Below are 16687 nucleotides of genomic sequence, written 5' to 3' on the forward strand. Positions count from 1 at the left end.
GGGTGAGCAAAATGATGTTCCTACACTGGTACGTTTCCTTGAAGAGATGGTTATTATTATTTATTGAATTTATATAGTGGTACCTCTGGATGCAAACGGGATCCGTTCCGGAGCCCCGTTCACATCCTGAAGTGAACGCTCCACACGGGTCGCAATTTGCCACTTCCGCAAATGCGCGTGACGTCATTTTGAGTGTCTGCGTATGCACGAAACCCGGAAGTAACAAGCTCCGTTACTTCCGCGTCACTGCGGAGCGTAACTTGAAAACGCTCAACGAGACGCACATTCAACACGAGGTATGACTGTACTGCCCTGTACCCTCAGGTCTTGGGCCGCTTCACAGGATAAAATCAGAATATAAAACCACAATGTACATAATCAGAATAAAAGGTAAAGGGACCCCTGACCATTAGGTCCAGTCGTGGCCGACTCTGGAGTTGCGGCACTCATCTCACTTTATTGGCCGAGGGAGCCGGCGTACAGCTTCCGGGTCATGTGGCTGGCATGACTAAGCCGCTTCTGGCGAACCAGAGCAACACACAGAAATGCCGTTTACCTTCCCGCCGGAGCGGTGCCTATTTATCTACTTGCACTTTGACGTGCTTTCGAACTGCTAGGTTGGCAGGTGCAGGGACTGAGCAACGGGAGCTCACCCGGTTGCGAGGATCCGAACCACTGACCTTTTGATCGGCAAGTCCTAGGCTCTGTGGTTTAACCCACAGCGCCACCTGCATCCCAATCAAAATAAAAACAACCACCCAAATAACAACTTCCCCCTTCCCCTGCAAAAGGAGCTCTAGGGGGTGACATGGTCTGCCTCATTTAATCCCCACAAAAACCCTGTGGGAACTTCATGGCAGAGTGGGGATTCGAACCTTGTTCTCCCAGGTCGAAGGCTAACCGCTAGACCGCACTGTTTCTCAGAGCTGACCCTTGGAAACTATCAGCACTCAAGGCTTCCCCCCCCTCCAGCGGTAGGCGGGAATTGGCACATTCTTCATCCTGCCTCCAGCTATTTCCCCCAATCCTGCTAATTCCCCTCGCTCCAAAAAACCTCTACATCCATCTGCTCCCCCTCCAGCTGTTTTGGTCTGTGCCACAGTAGCTGATGGGAGTTGTAGTCCAAAACAGCTGGAGAGCAGCAGGTTAACAAAGGCTGATCTTTCAGGTACATGCAATTTATTTATTTTTTAAAAAGCATGCATTTTTGTTGAAATTATCAGGCATTGTGAACACACTGCCTTTGGGAGCATCCGTGAACCATGGCAGAGAATTCCATTTCATGCCCCCCCCTTTAAAAAATACTCTACCACTCTAGGAGTCTGTGGTACAGATTTACCAGCTTTTGTTAACAACAACAATAATTTATTATTTATACCCCGCCCATCTGGCTGAGATTCCCCTGCCACTCTAGGCGGCTGCCAATCAAGTGTTAAAAACAGTACAGTGTTACATATTAAAAACTTCCCTAAAGAGGGCTGCCTTCAGATGACTTTTAAAAGTAAAATAGTTGTTTATTGCTTTGACATCTGCTGGGAGGGCGTTCCACAGGGCTGGCGCCACCACCGAGAAGGCCCTCTGCCTGGTTCCCTGTAACCTTACTTCTCTCAATGAGGGAACCACCAGAAAGCCTGGATCTCAGTGCTGGATCTCAGTGTCCGGGCTGAACAATGGGGATGGAGACGCTCCTTCAGGTATACTGGACCGAGGCCGTTTAGGGCTTTAAAGGTCAGCACCAAAACTTTGAATTGTGCTCGGAAACGTACTGGGAGCCAATGTAGGTCTTTCAAGACCAGTGTTATGTGGTCTCTGCGGCCGCTCCCAGTCACCAGTCTAGCTGCCGCATTCTGGATTAATTGCAGTTTCCGGGTCACCTTCAAAGGTAGCCCCACGTAGAGCACGTTGCAGTAGTCCTTGTAGGTTTTTTTGTTTTCGTGCTTCTGCAGATTTCTCCATTCCCCCCCCCCTAGTTTTTTCCTCTCCATCGCCATGAGCCAGTCAGTCCTAAACCCTCTCCTTCCACGAGCTGGGGCAAGCTGTAAAGGTTGAAGAGGAGCAAGAAAACCCAAAGCCGAGCCTTTGAAAACTCCTGTCTCACAAGATAAAAACAAACCTTTATTTTCAAAACATGAATGGCATTACAGTTCAGAGTGAAGGAGGTTTAAGCCTGGGGTACATTCATTAGGCGCAGCCAGCCAAGGGGGGACAGCTGGCAAAATGGCGTCCCTCAAACCATACCACAAATGGGCGAACTCTCGCACATGGCAGGATTTCTCCATTTAAATAAGAAGTTGTCCACGACAACGAAAAGGGTGCCCACCTCTCGTCAGCCATCACTACTTCTCCGTTCTACAACCCCACCCCACTGTCCTAACCAGTTGTGGCTCCAACGAGTGGGAAAGATCAGCTTCGGTCGACGCAGTTCAGTGCAAAATGTTGAATAAGGAGCTCTTAGCCCTTAACACAGTGCCCTCCTCCCGCCTACAAAACAAAAATTATAAAGTGCTCCCAGTGCATTGTAAAACTCTTAAGCGGAAAAGAAAACGGGTGGGTGAGGGGGTGTTAATCTGCCTTTGGTGGGTGAAAGAGAGCAGCACAGAGTTCGAGACACGACTTGTTTCACCCGAGTCAGGGATCAATCGATGCCGGGGGGGTGGCCCTAGTCACACATTAGCTTGGGATGGGGGGGGGGAGGAAGAGAGAGAGCGCATATCCTGATGCGCAACGCCAATATGGCCTTTTTCTTAAAATTTAGCAGCTGTCAAAATCTCACATGTCGACACTAACATGTTTACGAATCGCCCCCCGCAAAATGGCCACCCTGACCGGGCCCTGATGCAATGCTAAAAACCATAGTTTACTGTTGCAAGAGAACAGCTCGGGTGCTTTTCCCTACCGCAAAGCGCAACATGAGGTTTCCTTCAAAACACAGTTTATGAAGCTGGCTTGTTCCAATCAGATTAGCCACAGGTTAGCACTGCTAAACTGGTGAATTTAAAATGCAGTGAAAGCTACATTGGAGGAGGAGAGTACAAGTCTCTCAGGGTGGGGACCCTAGGCTTGGCCCTGTAACACTAAACTAGGGTTTAATGCTATTATCTCAATCTGCAGCCACTCTTGAAACATTGCCAGCACTTTGGTGTGACTTCAAAAACCGGTGTAACATGTAGTTTTCCTTTTCAATCTGTGAACAGGAGATACACCCATTATTCCAGCCAGATATCCTCACGGGGTATCAGAATTAGCTTGCGAATTGAAAGGGACAGCTACACAGTTCTACCCCCGGGAAGATACCTTGAGGTTTGAAAAGCAAAAGAGCTGCTGGAATGAGAAATGTTTCCCTCCTAAGCAAACGCTTACAGATGGCACCTGAGGTTTTGCTCCATGTATACCTTGAGGAGGGAAATATCCTTTTTGTCCTGGGGCTGTTAAGAGTCTGCTAATGGAGATGAACCGTCACACATTTCCCAAAGCAGCCTCTGAACTAAGTCCCAAAGAGCAGCAAAATGCCCTGGTTGGTCAGAGTGAGCCGAACAGAAAAAAACAGAGTCAAGAAATCTATGCCAAGTCAAGAAATCTGGGGCAACCCAGCCCAATGGGCGAGGAATAAATAATAAAATTGTTATTATTAATATTACACAAGAATTGCCTTGCCTACACTGTTTCTACCAAACGTCTGAATTTGTGAGCACAGCGCTAGGAATGGGCAAACGTCTCCCAGCAAGTCTTTGGCAGGTTAGTCCCAGCAAGTCTTTGGCAGGTTAGCGTCACTTGGGAGTGGAATTTGCTGACAACTTTGATGACTTTAGGCCCCCAAAACAGCTACTCTCGAACACATGACCTGAGCCCAGGGGTGTTTCTCTGGGGGTGGACGGGTGGACCCACCAGGTGCCGCTGAGCTACAGCTCCCATCAGTCCCAGCAAGCACGGCCAATGGCCAGGGATGTTGGGAACTATAGTCCAGTTGATGGGTGAAAGATTCCCCGGATCTGTGAAGAGGCTGAGCTGCAAGCAGGTATTTGGGTGAAGAGCTTGTGCAAGAACCTAAACTTGTTCGGGCACTTTCGCAAGCACGACACCCCCCAACAAATTCTTAAATCGGCACTTTTTGCTGAAGTCATGTTCACTCCGAGCAGGCATGGCCAAACCTGGCCCTCCAGCTGTTTTGAGACTACAATTCCCATCATCCCTGACCACTGGTCCTGATAGCTAGGGATGATGGGATTTGTAGTCTCCAAACAGATGGAGGGCCAAGTTTGGCAAGATACTGCCTTCTACCTCTCAATGTTAGGGATAACTCACCTGGTTCTCAAACTGCCTGAGAAGCAGAATGCGCGCAACCTGGTGGAACAGAGAGCTCCAACTCTGGGTCTGAACTTCTACGCAATGGGGACATGTCTTCATTCCGTCACAAGGGAGCAGAATCAGATTTTTGCAGCCAGAAGGTGGTGGAAATCACCCAATATAAGAAGGGGTTCATCCAGCCTGCCTCTTGACCCTTAGGGAGTCTTCACTTCATCCCAATACTATCCACTCAAGAGTGTACATTCCCAGCTTAGATTTTTTAAAAATGAGCGGATTGCAGCTTTTCTAGACAACACAGCTGTGTGCATTATAAACAGGCAACCGCCCCCTATCCCCTCTGCTGAGAAGTATGACTGCCATGAACTGCAAAATCATCCAGAAGATGAATCAATGGCTACACTTCTCTATTAAGAAGAAGCAGGGGGTAAAGGAGAAGAGGGAAAGTTTTCTTCAACTCTGCTAGAGAGTGCAACCAAACATTTTCTCCATTGCAGATGACAGTGCTATTTCGTGATTGCTAAGCAGTCCAAACGCTAACCGTGCTGCTTCCCGACTGCTAAGCGAACCCTAAGAAGGCTCTCCCATCCCGGACCACACCTGTAGTTGGCTGGCTAAAAGCAGTCGAGGTATCAACCTCAGCTGCTTCTGCAATATCCCTAGCAAGCATGCAACTAGTCCCCATGGAGCCATTCTGTCATTAAAAAAAATAAAGCACCACCGAGTAACAGCTCTGCTTTCCCCCGTGTGTGAACCAAGTTTTTTAGTTTTATAAATCAATGCTCAACATAAGTCAGTCGGTCGCAAGGGGCTTCATACCACATGCAAAAAAATATCGATATGAAGAACTGGCTTCAACAGCCCCAGGAATAAACAGATTGATAGTAAAGCATAGCTGCAAGGTAACTTAACCCTTGTGAGACCACGACACTTGTGCCACACTTGTTAACATTCTTTTTTGTGTGTTATGGTTTCCCCATTTTAAAACTCTGAAAAGTTTGGAAGCAAGGAATTCCCCACCCGACCCGAAACGTCCCCACCGTTAGTACGCAGAGATGCTCCAGTCATCGCAGGAAGACCGAACAAACTTCCCCAGCTATGGATGTGCAATTAAAAGAGTTACCCAGAACCGTCTTTCCAAGCTGATGGAGACAGTTGACTGGCAGGAAGAAGGAGTGTTCCTTGGGAAAGTTCGGTTAAAAGTGCAAATTATCAGCCATCAAGGTCTGCCAGCAAAGCTGTGCTGCTGTTTTCGGTTGCCAAGGTATCGTCCTCCTCTGGAAGGCCCGACCCACTGAAATGAAATACTTCTATAGGGCTGTGATTTGACCTCGCCGGCTTCCATCATTGCAAGTACCATTTGGCAAGAAGAGTTGGCTTTGCAAAGCTCCTGTCCTTCCGTTCCCACGTCCCGGAAACTTCGGGAGCCGTGCTGGGTATTTGGGGACCCAGCGGGGAGCTGCCGCCCGAGTCCTGCGCACCTGGTTGGAGCCCTACTCCGTCCGCGTCCCACCCAGGCGCAGCCCCCCAGAGGCGCACGAGTTCCAGTCCTACGGCACCAGGCGGGGGTTCGGGTGGCTTCTCGAATCCAGACTCCCGTGGGTGAAAAGCAGCGGGGCCACGTCCATCGGAGGGGCCACCAACGGCGGGATCATGACGCAGCTGTCGCTCCCCGTCAAGGAACCGTACCAGCCAGAGCTCTGGGGGGTAGCCAGGCTGCAGAGAAGGAAGAGGACAGGAGGGAAGTCTTGCGGGTCCGGGAAAACCAGTCCAAAACCAAATGCACCAATGAAGGAATGGGTTTCCCAAACCCAAAACTGACTGTGCAGGCAGTTTTGCACCAAAAATCCCTATTTTTCCTTAGCTGAAATGCTTTAACTTGAGCTCATGAGCCAAAAACCCAGCTGTATAGACAAGTGCTCAGAGCCCTCTCCTTTATCAGTTTGTGACAGCAAGAATGGCCTTGACTGTACCAGTAGAACAGGGAAGACACGTCTGTGCCTTATCTTATATCCTGACTACAAAGGCGCACAGACCTAGTTTGGGAACAACGCCAGGGGGTGTTCTTGGAGACAGTGACCTCTTGCTCCAAGATAAGAGTAGGAACAGGAAGATCCTTTTATGGTCAGAAGTACAGGAAGGAAAACCCTTTTATGGTTAAGAGTGCCGGAGCAGGAACATCTGTGATGTCAACCTGCGTGTACAAGCTGACGTGGCTGGATTCCTGGGGAAGGGGGAGAGGGTGCCTGGAGGATATATATACTGCATGAAACTTCTCATTTCTTTGGACTTCCTGTGGACTGACCACGCAAGTGCCTCTCTGCTGTTCCAGAGAGCAGAAATAAAGAACTCTTTCTCTGAACCAACCCTCGGTGTCATTTGACTTCCTTCCTCCTGTCCGGGAGCAACGCAGACCCAATCGGTGAACTCCAATAAGGCTACACCTAAACCAGTGAATGGCCAAACTTGGCCCTCCAGCTGTTTGAGGACTACAATCCCCATCATCCCTGACCGCTGGTGCTGTTAGCTAGGTATGATGGGAGTTGTAGTCCCAAAACAGCTGGAGGGCCAAGTTTGGCCATGCCTGACCTAAACAGTCTTGGCCCAGTATACCTAAAGGAGTATCTCTGCTCCCATTATCCAGCCTGGACACTTGAGGCCCAGCTCCAAGGGCTCTCTGGCAGTTCTCTTGCTGTGAGGCAGGGTGGATAAAAATCAATGAAAATAAAAAAATTGATTTTTAAAAATTTAAATCAGATTTTTTTAAAATTTAAATCGGATTTTTAAAATTTAAATCAAATTTTGTAATAAAATGCTTTTGGAGAAAAAATCTTTCTAAAGGTAGTTTTCTATTTAAGTTACATTATAGTCTATTTAAGTTACATACGTTTTTCACGTGTGCTAAAACTCAAGTCTCTTTTTAATAAAATAATTGTTTAACCACATCAGTTAACAAACATGGATACATATGTTATATTGTTATTGTTTTAGTTAAACAAATTGTTAAGGAACTTATTATTTTTCTCCTTCCAGTAAAGTACAGCAGGAAAGTTATCCAAATATAAACATTTAACTGATTAAACCTCACAATAATTTCATAATTACTTGTCTATGTATTTCTAATTGTATGACCAAATCAGTAAATTTTGATATTGTAAAAGCTACTCTGAAAATTTATTATTCCAAAAATGAAACCTTCATCTGGTTGTAAATATTAAGAGTACCAGCAAGAATGAGAGTTTCTGTAAAAAATAAATAAATAATGATTTAAATCAAGTCTTACTGACTAGTAATTTAAATCCATTTGATTTAAATCAAATCCACCCTGCTGTGAGATTATAGGGAACCAGGTAGAGGGCCTTCTCGGTAGTGGCACCCACCCTGTGGAACACCCGTCAATGAAATAAGCAACTACACAACTTTCTAAAGCAGGCATAGGCAAACTCGGCCCTCCAGATGTTTGGGGACTACAACTCCCATCATCCCTAGCTAACAGGACCAGTGGTCAGGGATGATGGGAATTATAGTCCCGAAAACATCTGGAGGGCTGAGTTTGCCTATGCCTGTTCTAAAGCACGTGCCCTACCCACTGAGCTATACAGCCCTTCCCTACGCTTTGAAGTGGGCTGCCGACAAAACGCCCTCTCCCCCGTCAACCGCGCTACCTTCCTCCGCTGAGCCTCGGAAGATCGTCGTCACTGTCGTACCGCCTTGGATTGTCAAAGAAATAGGCGCGGGAGTTGTAGCTGTGGCTGTTTATCATTCCAGCCGGCGCCTGTTTGGTTAAAAGAGGCTGTTAGCCAAGTGAGCAAAACAGACAGCGATCTCAGAACATGGGTCTGGGGTGCAGACAGTCTTGGGGCGCATCCCACTTAGGGGGAGATGGGGAGGAAAGTCTCTCTTAATTTCCTTTTCCTCTTTCAGTGGTGGTGGTGGGGAACCTTGCAGAATTTGCAACGTTTGCTTCGATGTAAAAATGTGTGGAGCTTAGCATTAGCTGAAAAAATAACTCGTTAAACGAATGCGCTGCCAAAGAACTGTAGCACACAGCCCCCTGTTCTGGAGTAAGCATATCAGTATGGAATGAATGATGCTTTGCAGGGTTAAAGAAAGCGAAAAATGGTGTAAAAAAGAGGTAATATACATTAGACACAACAACCTAGAAAGAGTAAAAATTTTAAGGTCTTAGGAATAAAGGAAATAAGTCAGTATGTATATACACCGTATTTTGCACTTATAAGACGCACTTTCCCCCTCCTAAAAAATACAGTGGTACCTGGGGTTACATACGCTTCAGGTTACAGACTCCGCTAATCCAGAAATATTACCTCAGGTTAAGAACTTTGCTTCAGGATGAGAACAGAAATTGCGCAGCGGCAGCGGGAGGCCCCATTAGCTAAAGTGGTGCTTCAGGTTAAGAACAGTTTCAGGTTAAGAACGGACCTCCGGAACGAATTAAGTACTTAACCTGAGGTACCACTGTAAGGGGAAATGTGTGTGTGTCTTATGGAGCGAATGCAGGCGGGAGGCTCTGCTCAGCGCTCCCTTTAAAGAGCCGTGTGGAGCGTGTGTGTGGTTCTTTGGGGCTTTTCCCAAAAGGGCTGCCCTTCTCCTTCCTTGGGGAAAAGCCCCCAAGAGCCGCACCATAGCTGTCAACCGTCCCTTATTTGGCAGGAAAGTCCCTTATCCCAGTGCTGTGTCCCGCTGCTGTCCCTTATTGATGATGTCCCTTAAATTTCCCGGGTTTCAAAGGAAGAAGAAGAAGAAGAAGAGTTTGGATTTGATATCCCGCCTTTCACTCCCCTTCAGGAGTCTCAAAGCGGCTAACAATCTCCTTTCCCTTCCTCCCCCACAACAAACACTCTGTGAGGTGAGTGGGGCTGAGAGACTTCACAGAAGTGTGACTGGCCCAAGGTCACCCAGCAGCTGCAGGTGGAGGAGCGGAGACGCGAACCCGGTTCACCAGATTACGTGACTACCGCTCTTAACCACTACACCACACTGGCTCTCCCAGCTCCTCTCCCTCCCTCCCTGCCGGCCCTCCCTCCCTGCCGGCCAAGGAGGAGGGAGGCTCCAACTGTGTTGCTCACCCAATAAGGAGTCTAAGAACGACTGGGGGGGTGGAGCTTGCATGCCTTGTGCCGATCAAATCGGGGACTCGCCTTTGCTCAGCGCTTCCCAGTGGAGAGGTGACAGTGGTTTGCCTTGCTGCATCCCCTTTGCCGGGTTGCTGCGCTGTGGGAACCACTGCTGAAGGCTTCGTTTGGCTGCTGCCTGGGCTTTCTGCCTTTGGCTCGGAGGGGCTCAGAAGTTGAACATACCTGCGCTCCGAAAATCCCTTATTTTGGCTGCTGATCCCTTATTTTTGAGGCTGACGGTCCCTTATTTTCAAATCTGCAAGTTGACAGCTATGCACACACACTCTGCACGCTCTTTAAAGGGAGCGTGGCTCTTGGGGGAGCCTTAGCCGTGTGCAGCCTCTCCCGGGCAAGGGGAGCCTTCATCCCGCTGCCCTGCGGAGGCTTCAGGCAGCTATCCCTGGCTTTTGCGCGGCTCTGTCCCTTCCCCCACCTTCCAGAAAAGCCCCCAAGAGTCGCGCTCCCTTTAAAGAGCACGCGGCTCTTGCGGGAGGTGGGGGGAAAGCCAGGAGGGAAGAGGGATCGGTTCGCACCGATCCTGCTTGCTCTCCTGGCTTCAGGGATAGCCCCGCAAAGCCTCCTGAGCGAAGATGGAGGAGCGCTCCCTCTTCGCTCAGGATGTTTTGCATTCCTTTCTTATTTCTTGTTTTCCTCCCCTAAAAACTAGGTGCATCTTATGGTCCGGTGCGTCTAATAGAGCGAAAAATACGGTATGTATGTAATGATTAGATTAGAGTGATTATATGGTTTTATTTGTAGACGTGCGTTTCTGTTTTTTGTGTTCTTTTTTTCTCTTGTGTTTTTTTCGGATTCAATGTTTGTAATTTTTGTCGTCGTTTCACGTTGAAAATAAAAAAAAATTAAAAGAGAAAAGAAAGAAATGTAGCACACCCACCCACCCACCACCGCCAAAATCCTATTTTGGTGGGGTTTTATCTTACGCACAACAACAGATGCACACAGTGGTGAAATTTTGTTTTCCTCATGGTCTTCAATACCCCACCAAACAAATATTAATCCTCTCTTGGATATACTGTGCTGCTTCTTGCCACTTCCATTATTTCCGCTCTATCAATTTGTTTGATTTGCTTCATCAAAATCTTTTTAAAAAATAATAATTTCCTTTCGAAACGGTCTTCACAGTTTGAGGGGCATGCTCTGTTTTTAACTGGGAAAAGTAGTTGGTCCGCGCAAACCCTGCGTGATCGTACCAGGTTCTGTGCGATCCTCTGAGCCCGGAAGAAGAGAACCAGGAATGTTGTAGGGACAAATTCCCAGAGGAACAAGACGACCCCAAAAACCACGTATTCTTCGCTTCCAGCTTCTTCGCCTCGAACCTGCGGGAACAGGGCATGGATTCAAGTCTAGCACTCAAGGAGACAGGTTACAGTGGCCAGGGGTCAGCAAACATTTTCACTGTCCCTCAGACCTTGTGGGGGGCCGGACTATATTTTTTTGGGGGGAAATGAACGAATTCCTATGCCCCACAAATAATCCAGAGATGCATTTTAAATAAAAGCACACATTCTACTCATGTAAACACACCAGGCAAGCCCCACAAATAACCCAAAGATGCATTTTACAAATAAAAGGGCACATTCTACTCATGTAAAAATATGCTGATTCCCGGACTGTCTGGGGGCCGGATTTAGAAGGCGATTGGGCCGGATCCAGCCCCCGGGCCTTAGTTTGCCTACCCATGGGCTACACTGTGTCTGGGACTGTCCTTCGAGTACAGACTTCCATTGTGGGACGCCTCTTATTTAGAAGATTCAGGACTGATAAGAGAGAAGGTACTTTTCAACATGGTGCACAGCTGAACTATGGGACTCATTGCCACAGGAGGCCGTGATGGCCACCACCTTAGATGATGATGATAATAAATAAATAATAATAATAATTTATTATTTATACCCCAGCCATCTGGCTGGGTTTCCCCAGCCACTCTGAGCAGCTTCCAACAGAATATTAAAATACAATAACCTATTAAACATTAAAAGCTTCCCTAAACAGGGCTGCCTTCAGATGTCTTCTAAAAGTCTGGTAGTTGTTTATTTCCTTGACATCTGGTGGGAGGGCACTCCACAGGGTGGGTGCCACCACTGAGAAGGCCCTCTGCCTGGTTCCCTGTAGTTTTATTTCTCGCAGGGAGGGAACTGCCAGAAGGCCCTCGGAGCTGGACCTCAGTGTCCGGGCAGAACGATGGGGGTGGAGACGCTCCTTCAGGTATACTGGACCGAGGCCGTTTAGGGCTTTAAAGGTCAGCACCAATACTTTGAATTGTGCTTGGAAACGTACTGATGGGCTTTAAAGGAGGACTGGACAAATTTTTGGAGGAGGAGCGGGCTATCAAGGGCTGCTAGCCACGAAGGCTGTGCTCTGCCCCTACAGTTGGAGGCAGCAAAGCTGAATACCAGTTGCTGGAAACGACCTTGGAGCGGGTCTTGTGTTCGAATCCTGACACTGGGTTTCCCACAGGCATCTGCTCAGCCAATGCGAAGACAGGATTTCTGGACTAGGCGGGCCACTGACTCTTCTTCTGTTCTTATATGGAAATTCGAAAACACCTGGATCAAAGCCCACTGACCTTATCCGAAAGGTTATCCCAGCCATAGTTGAAGGGGCTGGGCACGTGGTCCGGCGAGATCGCCACCGCCACCAGGTTATAGAAAGCCCTCGAGGAGTACAGGAGGAGGACGACAGAGCCCACAAGCAAGGCTTGGCAGACAGATGTGCCCTAGTTTTTTTAAAAAAAGAAAAACACATATATACAGAAAGAGGGCATTAAAAATACAGGAAGCTGGTGCTCAGATCTTTCTTCTTAAGTGGTTGTTTTTACGCTGGGTAAATTGTTCGCGAGAGAACTGAACCAGAAGAGATGTTCATCTTTCTTTCTTTTAAGAAAAACAGCTTTTAAATATTTGAACATGCCAAGTTCACAAAGAATCAGATGCGACAGAGAAGGAATCTCTCACTCTACCAGCCTTGAAGATGGAGAGGATGCTCTTACTACCCTATGGGATGACTGGTCAGCCCAGGCACTTACCGTATTTTTCACTCTATAGGACGCACTGGACCATAGGAGGGGGAGAAAAGGGGATTTTCCCCCCCTTGTTCTCCCCCTCTAAGACAAGGTGCGTTCAAAAGCAGGTCGGGGAATAGCGCAAAGGCTGCATGCAGCCTTGCCGCTGCCCCCCGAGCTTGTGGGGCTGGCAGTGGAGGGAAGCACTGCTTTCCTCCACCGCCAGGCTCAAAGATCCCTGAAGCCTTTGGAGCTCAGCTGCACTCCAAAGGTTTGAGGCTTTGGAGACATCCTTTGTAGCCTCCGCATGGCAGCGGGGTGCAGACAGACCGCTGCCCTGTGGAGGCTTTGCGCAGCCGTCCCGAAGCTAGAACAGCGAGACGGAGGGCTGCGCAGCGCTCCATCATGCTGTTTCGGCTTCGGGGACAGCTGTTTTGGCTTCAGGGGAGGCTTTGCGCAGCCATCCGGCTCCCCGGGCTGCAGGCTGCTATCCGCAAGCCTTCAGCGGGCACTCCCGCCTTGCTCAGAAGACTTGCGGATAGCTGCCTGAAGAGCAAGAGGGGTTGGTGCGCACCGCCCCCTTTCGCGCTCCAGGCTTCGGCGAAAGCCTGTATTCGCTCCATAGGACACACACCCATTTCCCCTTCATTTTTGGAGGGGAATAAGTGCATCCTATAGAGCGAAAAATACGGTATTTTCAGACACGAGATAAAAGCAACCGGTTCAGGCATGGAGCGGGACGCCATGTCCTTAGAGATCATCACCCAGGGTAGAGACCTGTCTGTTCTCGCTTTGGTTAAGCCCGTAAAGCTCCGCGCACAACGGACTCTGCTCCATGAATATTCTATGCTAATTGATGCAAATTTATTCAGAGCTACTTTGGTGTGGTTTTTTTGCCGATTCCGTACGGGCAGCCTGCTCTTCCAAAAGCAGATACGTGTTGGAACTTGAGAAATGGGCTGCAGGGTCACGGAACGTTCACAAACATTCCACAGAGGCATGAAAGGGAAAGAGTCACAGAGGCAGGTAGTGTCCATAAAAAGAGGAGTTGAGGATGGGCAGGGTAATGAAAGTGGCTCTTGCTCTGCTGTGAGACTCAATAATAATTATTATAATAATTTATTATTTGTACCCCGCCCATCTGGCTAGGTTTCCCCAGCCACTCTGGGCGGCTTCCATAGAAACCAAAAAACACTAAAATATCATACATTAAAAACTTCCCTGAACAGGGCTGCCTTAAGATGTCTTCTGAATGTCAGGTAGTTGTTTATCGTTTTGACATCTGATGGAAGGGTGTTCCACAGGGCGGGCGCCACCACCAAGAAGGCCCTCTGCCTGGTTTCCTGTAACTTGGCTTCTTGCAGTGAGGGAACCGCCAGAAGGCCCTCGGTGCTGGACCTCAGTGTCCGGGTAGAACGATGGGGGTGGAGACGCTCCTTCAGATATACTGGACCGAGGCCGTTTAGGGCTTTAAAGGTCAACACCAACACTTTGAATTGTGCTCAGAAACGTACTGGGAGCCAATGTAGGTCTTTCAAGACCGGTGTTATATGGTCTCAGCGGCCACTCCCAGTCACCAGTCTGGCTGCCGCATTCTGGATTAGTTGTAGTTTCTGGGTCACCTTTAAAGGGAGCCCCACGTAGAGCGCATTGCAGTAGTCCAAGCGGGAGATAACTAGAGCATGCACCACTCTGGTGAGACAGTCTGTGGACAGGTAGGGTCTCAGCCTGCGTAGCAGATGAGGCTGATGAACAGCTGCCCTGGACACAATTAACCTGCGCCTCCATGGACAGCTGTAAAAGTCATGTTAAATTGCTGTTTTAGGGGTCGTTTTTAAAAGACTGGAATGGATTAATCCGTTTTGCATTCCTCTCTATGGGAAATCGCGCATTGGTTTTGGAACGCTTTCGTTTTGGAAAGGACTTCTGGAACGGATTAAGTTTGAGAACCAAGATAATAATAAATATTAATGTTATTGTTGTTGTTTAGTTGTGTCCGACTCTTTGTGACCCCATGGACTAGAGCACGCCAGGCACTCCAGTCTTCCACTGCCTCCCGCTGTTTGGTCAGACTCATGTTTAATAATAATAATAATAATAATAATAATTTATTTATACCCCACCCATCTGGTTGTACCACTGTACACAAAGGAAATGAGCTCTTCAGCGTTAAAGCTGGCCTTGCCTCTACACCCTGGTGTGTGGCAGATTCCAAGATTCAGGGACAATTCAATTTTCCACTTTAACAACCACACCCTAACTTCGCGGAGACCAGCCACTCATCCCTCCTTGGAAATGGGAGACTTTAAGGCGAGGAAAAACAACAACAACAACAATAACAACAACAAGGAACCAACCCACCAACCCATCTCCCTTACCTTGGACTCAAGGTAAGCATTGGCCGAAGACATTTTGGACAGCTTGCACATGAAACAGGCTAGCAGGACGGCGCAGAGAATGAAGAGGCTGTCGTTGATCAGAGCCCGGGTGAACACGGTCCACCGCAACTGGTCCTCAGGGAGGTCGCTGTGCGCCAGCAATGCGCACGTCAAATTCACAAAGACGAAGAGGAGACTGGTGAGGATGGAGCCCACGTACAGGCTGGCCCTGGAAAAGGAAACAGGAGGTTATCCCATCCCAACATGGAGGCCTTCTGGTCATTGCGTGGCGATACCCGCCCCCATCCCCAGAAGGAATAAATAAAGACACCAGACACCGGAATTTAGGTTAATGGGCAAAAAATGGCCACAACTTTATTGATTACAGGTAAGAGGGGTATTGGCCTTAGGCATTGGCCCTACCAGTCTATCCGGTCTAACCGGGGAGGGTTAAGCACCAACAGGGGAAGCCCCCCAGATGTACATCCGTAGGTGCTCCCCAAGGGGTTACCGCTCGGGGGGGCGCTTTAGGCCCTAGCCTCCGTAGGTTTCGGACGAGGCGACGCCCCCCGGAGTCCTTTAACGAACTACCCTCCAAGCAATGGGGGGAGGTGATGCGATCCTCCCCCCCCCGACCTCATCTGCATAACAATACCCCGGCCAATGCCTAACCACCAAAACCCAAGAGTTGTGACGTTTTGCTATGAGGTAGGCGAAAAACCAAGTGGCATCAAAATTCAGCCAATTAGCCAAATGGAAAAACTCCTACCAGGCCCCTTGCGGCGACCAGCCGAAGCCCATAGCAAAGTCCAAATGCCTGCCTAAAGGGTGGGTGGGTGGGTGGGAAACCGCAGCCGCTGCAAAGGGAGAAAAGGGGCGAGCCCGGGCTGCCCTGACCTTATGCGCCCTCAGTTAGCCCCGCCCCCGGCGGCAGCCTATTGGCTGGTGCAGCCCGATATGCATATGGATGAGTTCCCCGAGTCCTTGCGGGGCTGGCGCCAGCCCCGCAAGAGTGTGGATAGGGGCGTGCGCCCGCAACACCCCCCCCCTCCGTAGATCGGGAGTGGCTTTGGACCGCAGTTGCTGTCTTGCTTGATGCTCTGGGAGGAACGGGACATAGCCAGGATTTAGGTTTGATGAGGCCCTTAGCTACTGAAAGTAATGGGGCCCTTTGTATGTCCAGCTGTCCTTTGTCAACAACAAATTGTCGCTGGTTTTTGTGTTGAATATATGCTATATGGTAATTTATGGACCTGATAGGTATCTCAAGCCATGCAACCAGTCCATGCAGAATGTAGGCACCCTATATATAGAAAGGAGGAAACCAGCGATATTTTAGGGAGCAGGCTAGCAGGCAGGGCCCATGACTTACATCATAGGAGCCTACACAACACAAAACACTGTCGCTGTAGGTAGGTTTTATTTTATTTCTTTTTTAATCTTATAGTTTGGAAATGTACATCCAGGTTTTCTTCCTTTAAATATTTTTGGGGCCCCCAAGAGAGTGGGGCTCTAAACTATAGCTTGTTTAGCTTATATGTAAATCCGGCACGCGGATGGCTATGTGGGTGGCGCTGTGGGTTAAACCACAGAGCCTAGGACTTGCCGATCAGAAGGTCGGCGGTTCGAATCCCCGCGACGGGGTGAGCTCCCGTTGCTCGGTCCCTGCTCCTGCCAACCTAGCAGTTCGAAAGCACAAAGTGCAAGTAGATAAATAGGTACCACTCCAGCGGGAAGGTTCGCCAGAAGCGGCTTAGTCATGATGGCCACATGACCTGGAAGCTGTACGCCGGCTCCCTCGGCCAGTAAAGCGAGATGAGTGCCGCAACCCCAGAGTCGGTCACGAC

The 16687-nt window shown here is 48.9% G+C and overlaps 1 protein-coding gene across 2 annotated transcripts in view; it reads right to left on the reverse strand.

Moving 5' to 3' along the window:
* GPR137C (G protein-coupled receptor 137C) overlaps positions 1 to 16687 on the reverse strand; it is a 37016-nt gene that overhangs the window by 5315 nt on the left and 15014 nt on the right. The window contains exons 3-7 of one of the 2 annotated variants that reach the window (XR_014218650.1): positions 14841 to 15069; positions 12028 to 12177; positions 10652 to 10777; positions 7968 to 8077; positions 4241 to 6018 (exon numbers count right to left, since the gene is read on the reverse strand). Coding sequence is in view for 1 of the 2 variants with exons in the window: in XM_082218926.1 (XP_082075052.1) it covers positions 5853 to 6018; positions 7968 to 8077; positions 10652 to 10777; positions 12028 to 12177; positions 14841 to 15069 (781 nt within the window). In the remaining variant the exon portion in view is untranslated. Of the gene's footprint in view, positions 1 to 3760; positions 6019 to 7967; positions 8078 to 10651; positions 10778 to 12027; positions 12178 to 14840; positions 15070 to 16687 lie in introns of those variants that run through there. The other variant, XM_082218926.1, reaches the window with a different exon arrangement.

Source organism: Podarcis vaucheri (assembly GCF_965113315.1).
Source record: "Podarcis vaucheri genome assembly, chromosome: 1".
Lineage (NCBI taxonomy): Eukaryota > Metazoa > Chordata > Lepidosauria > Squamata > Lacertidae > Podarcis > Podarcis vaucheri.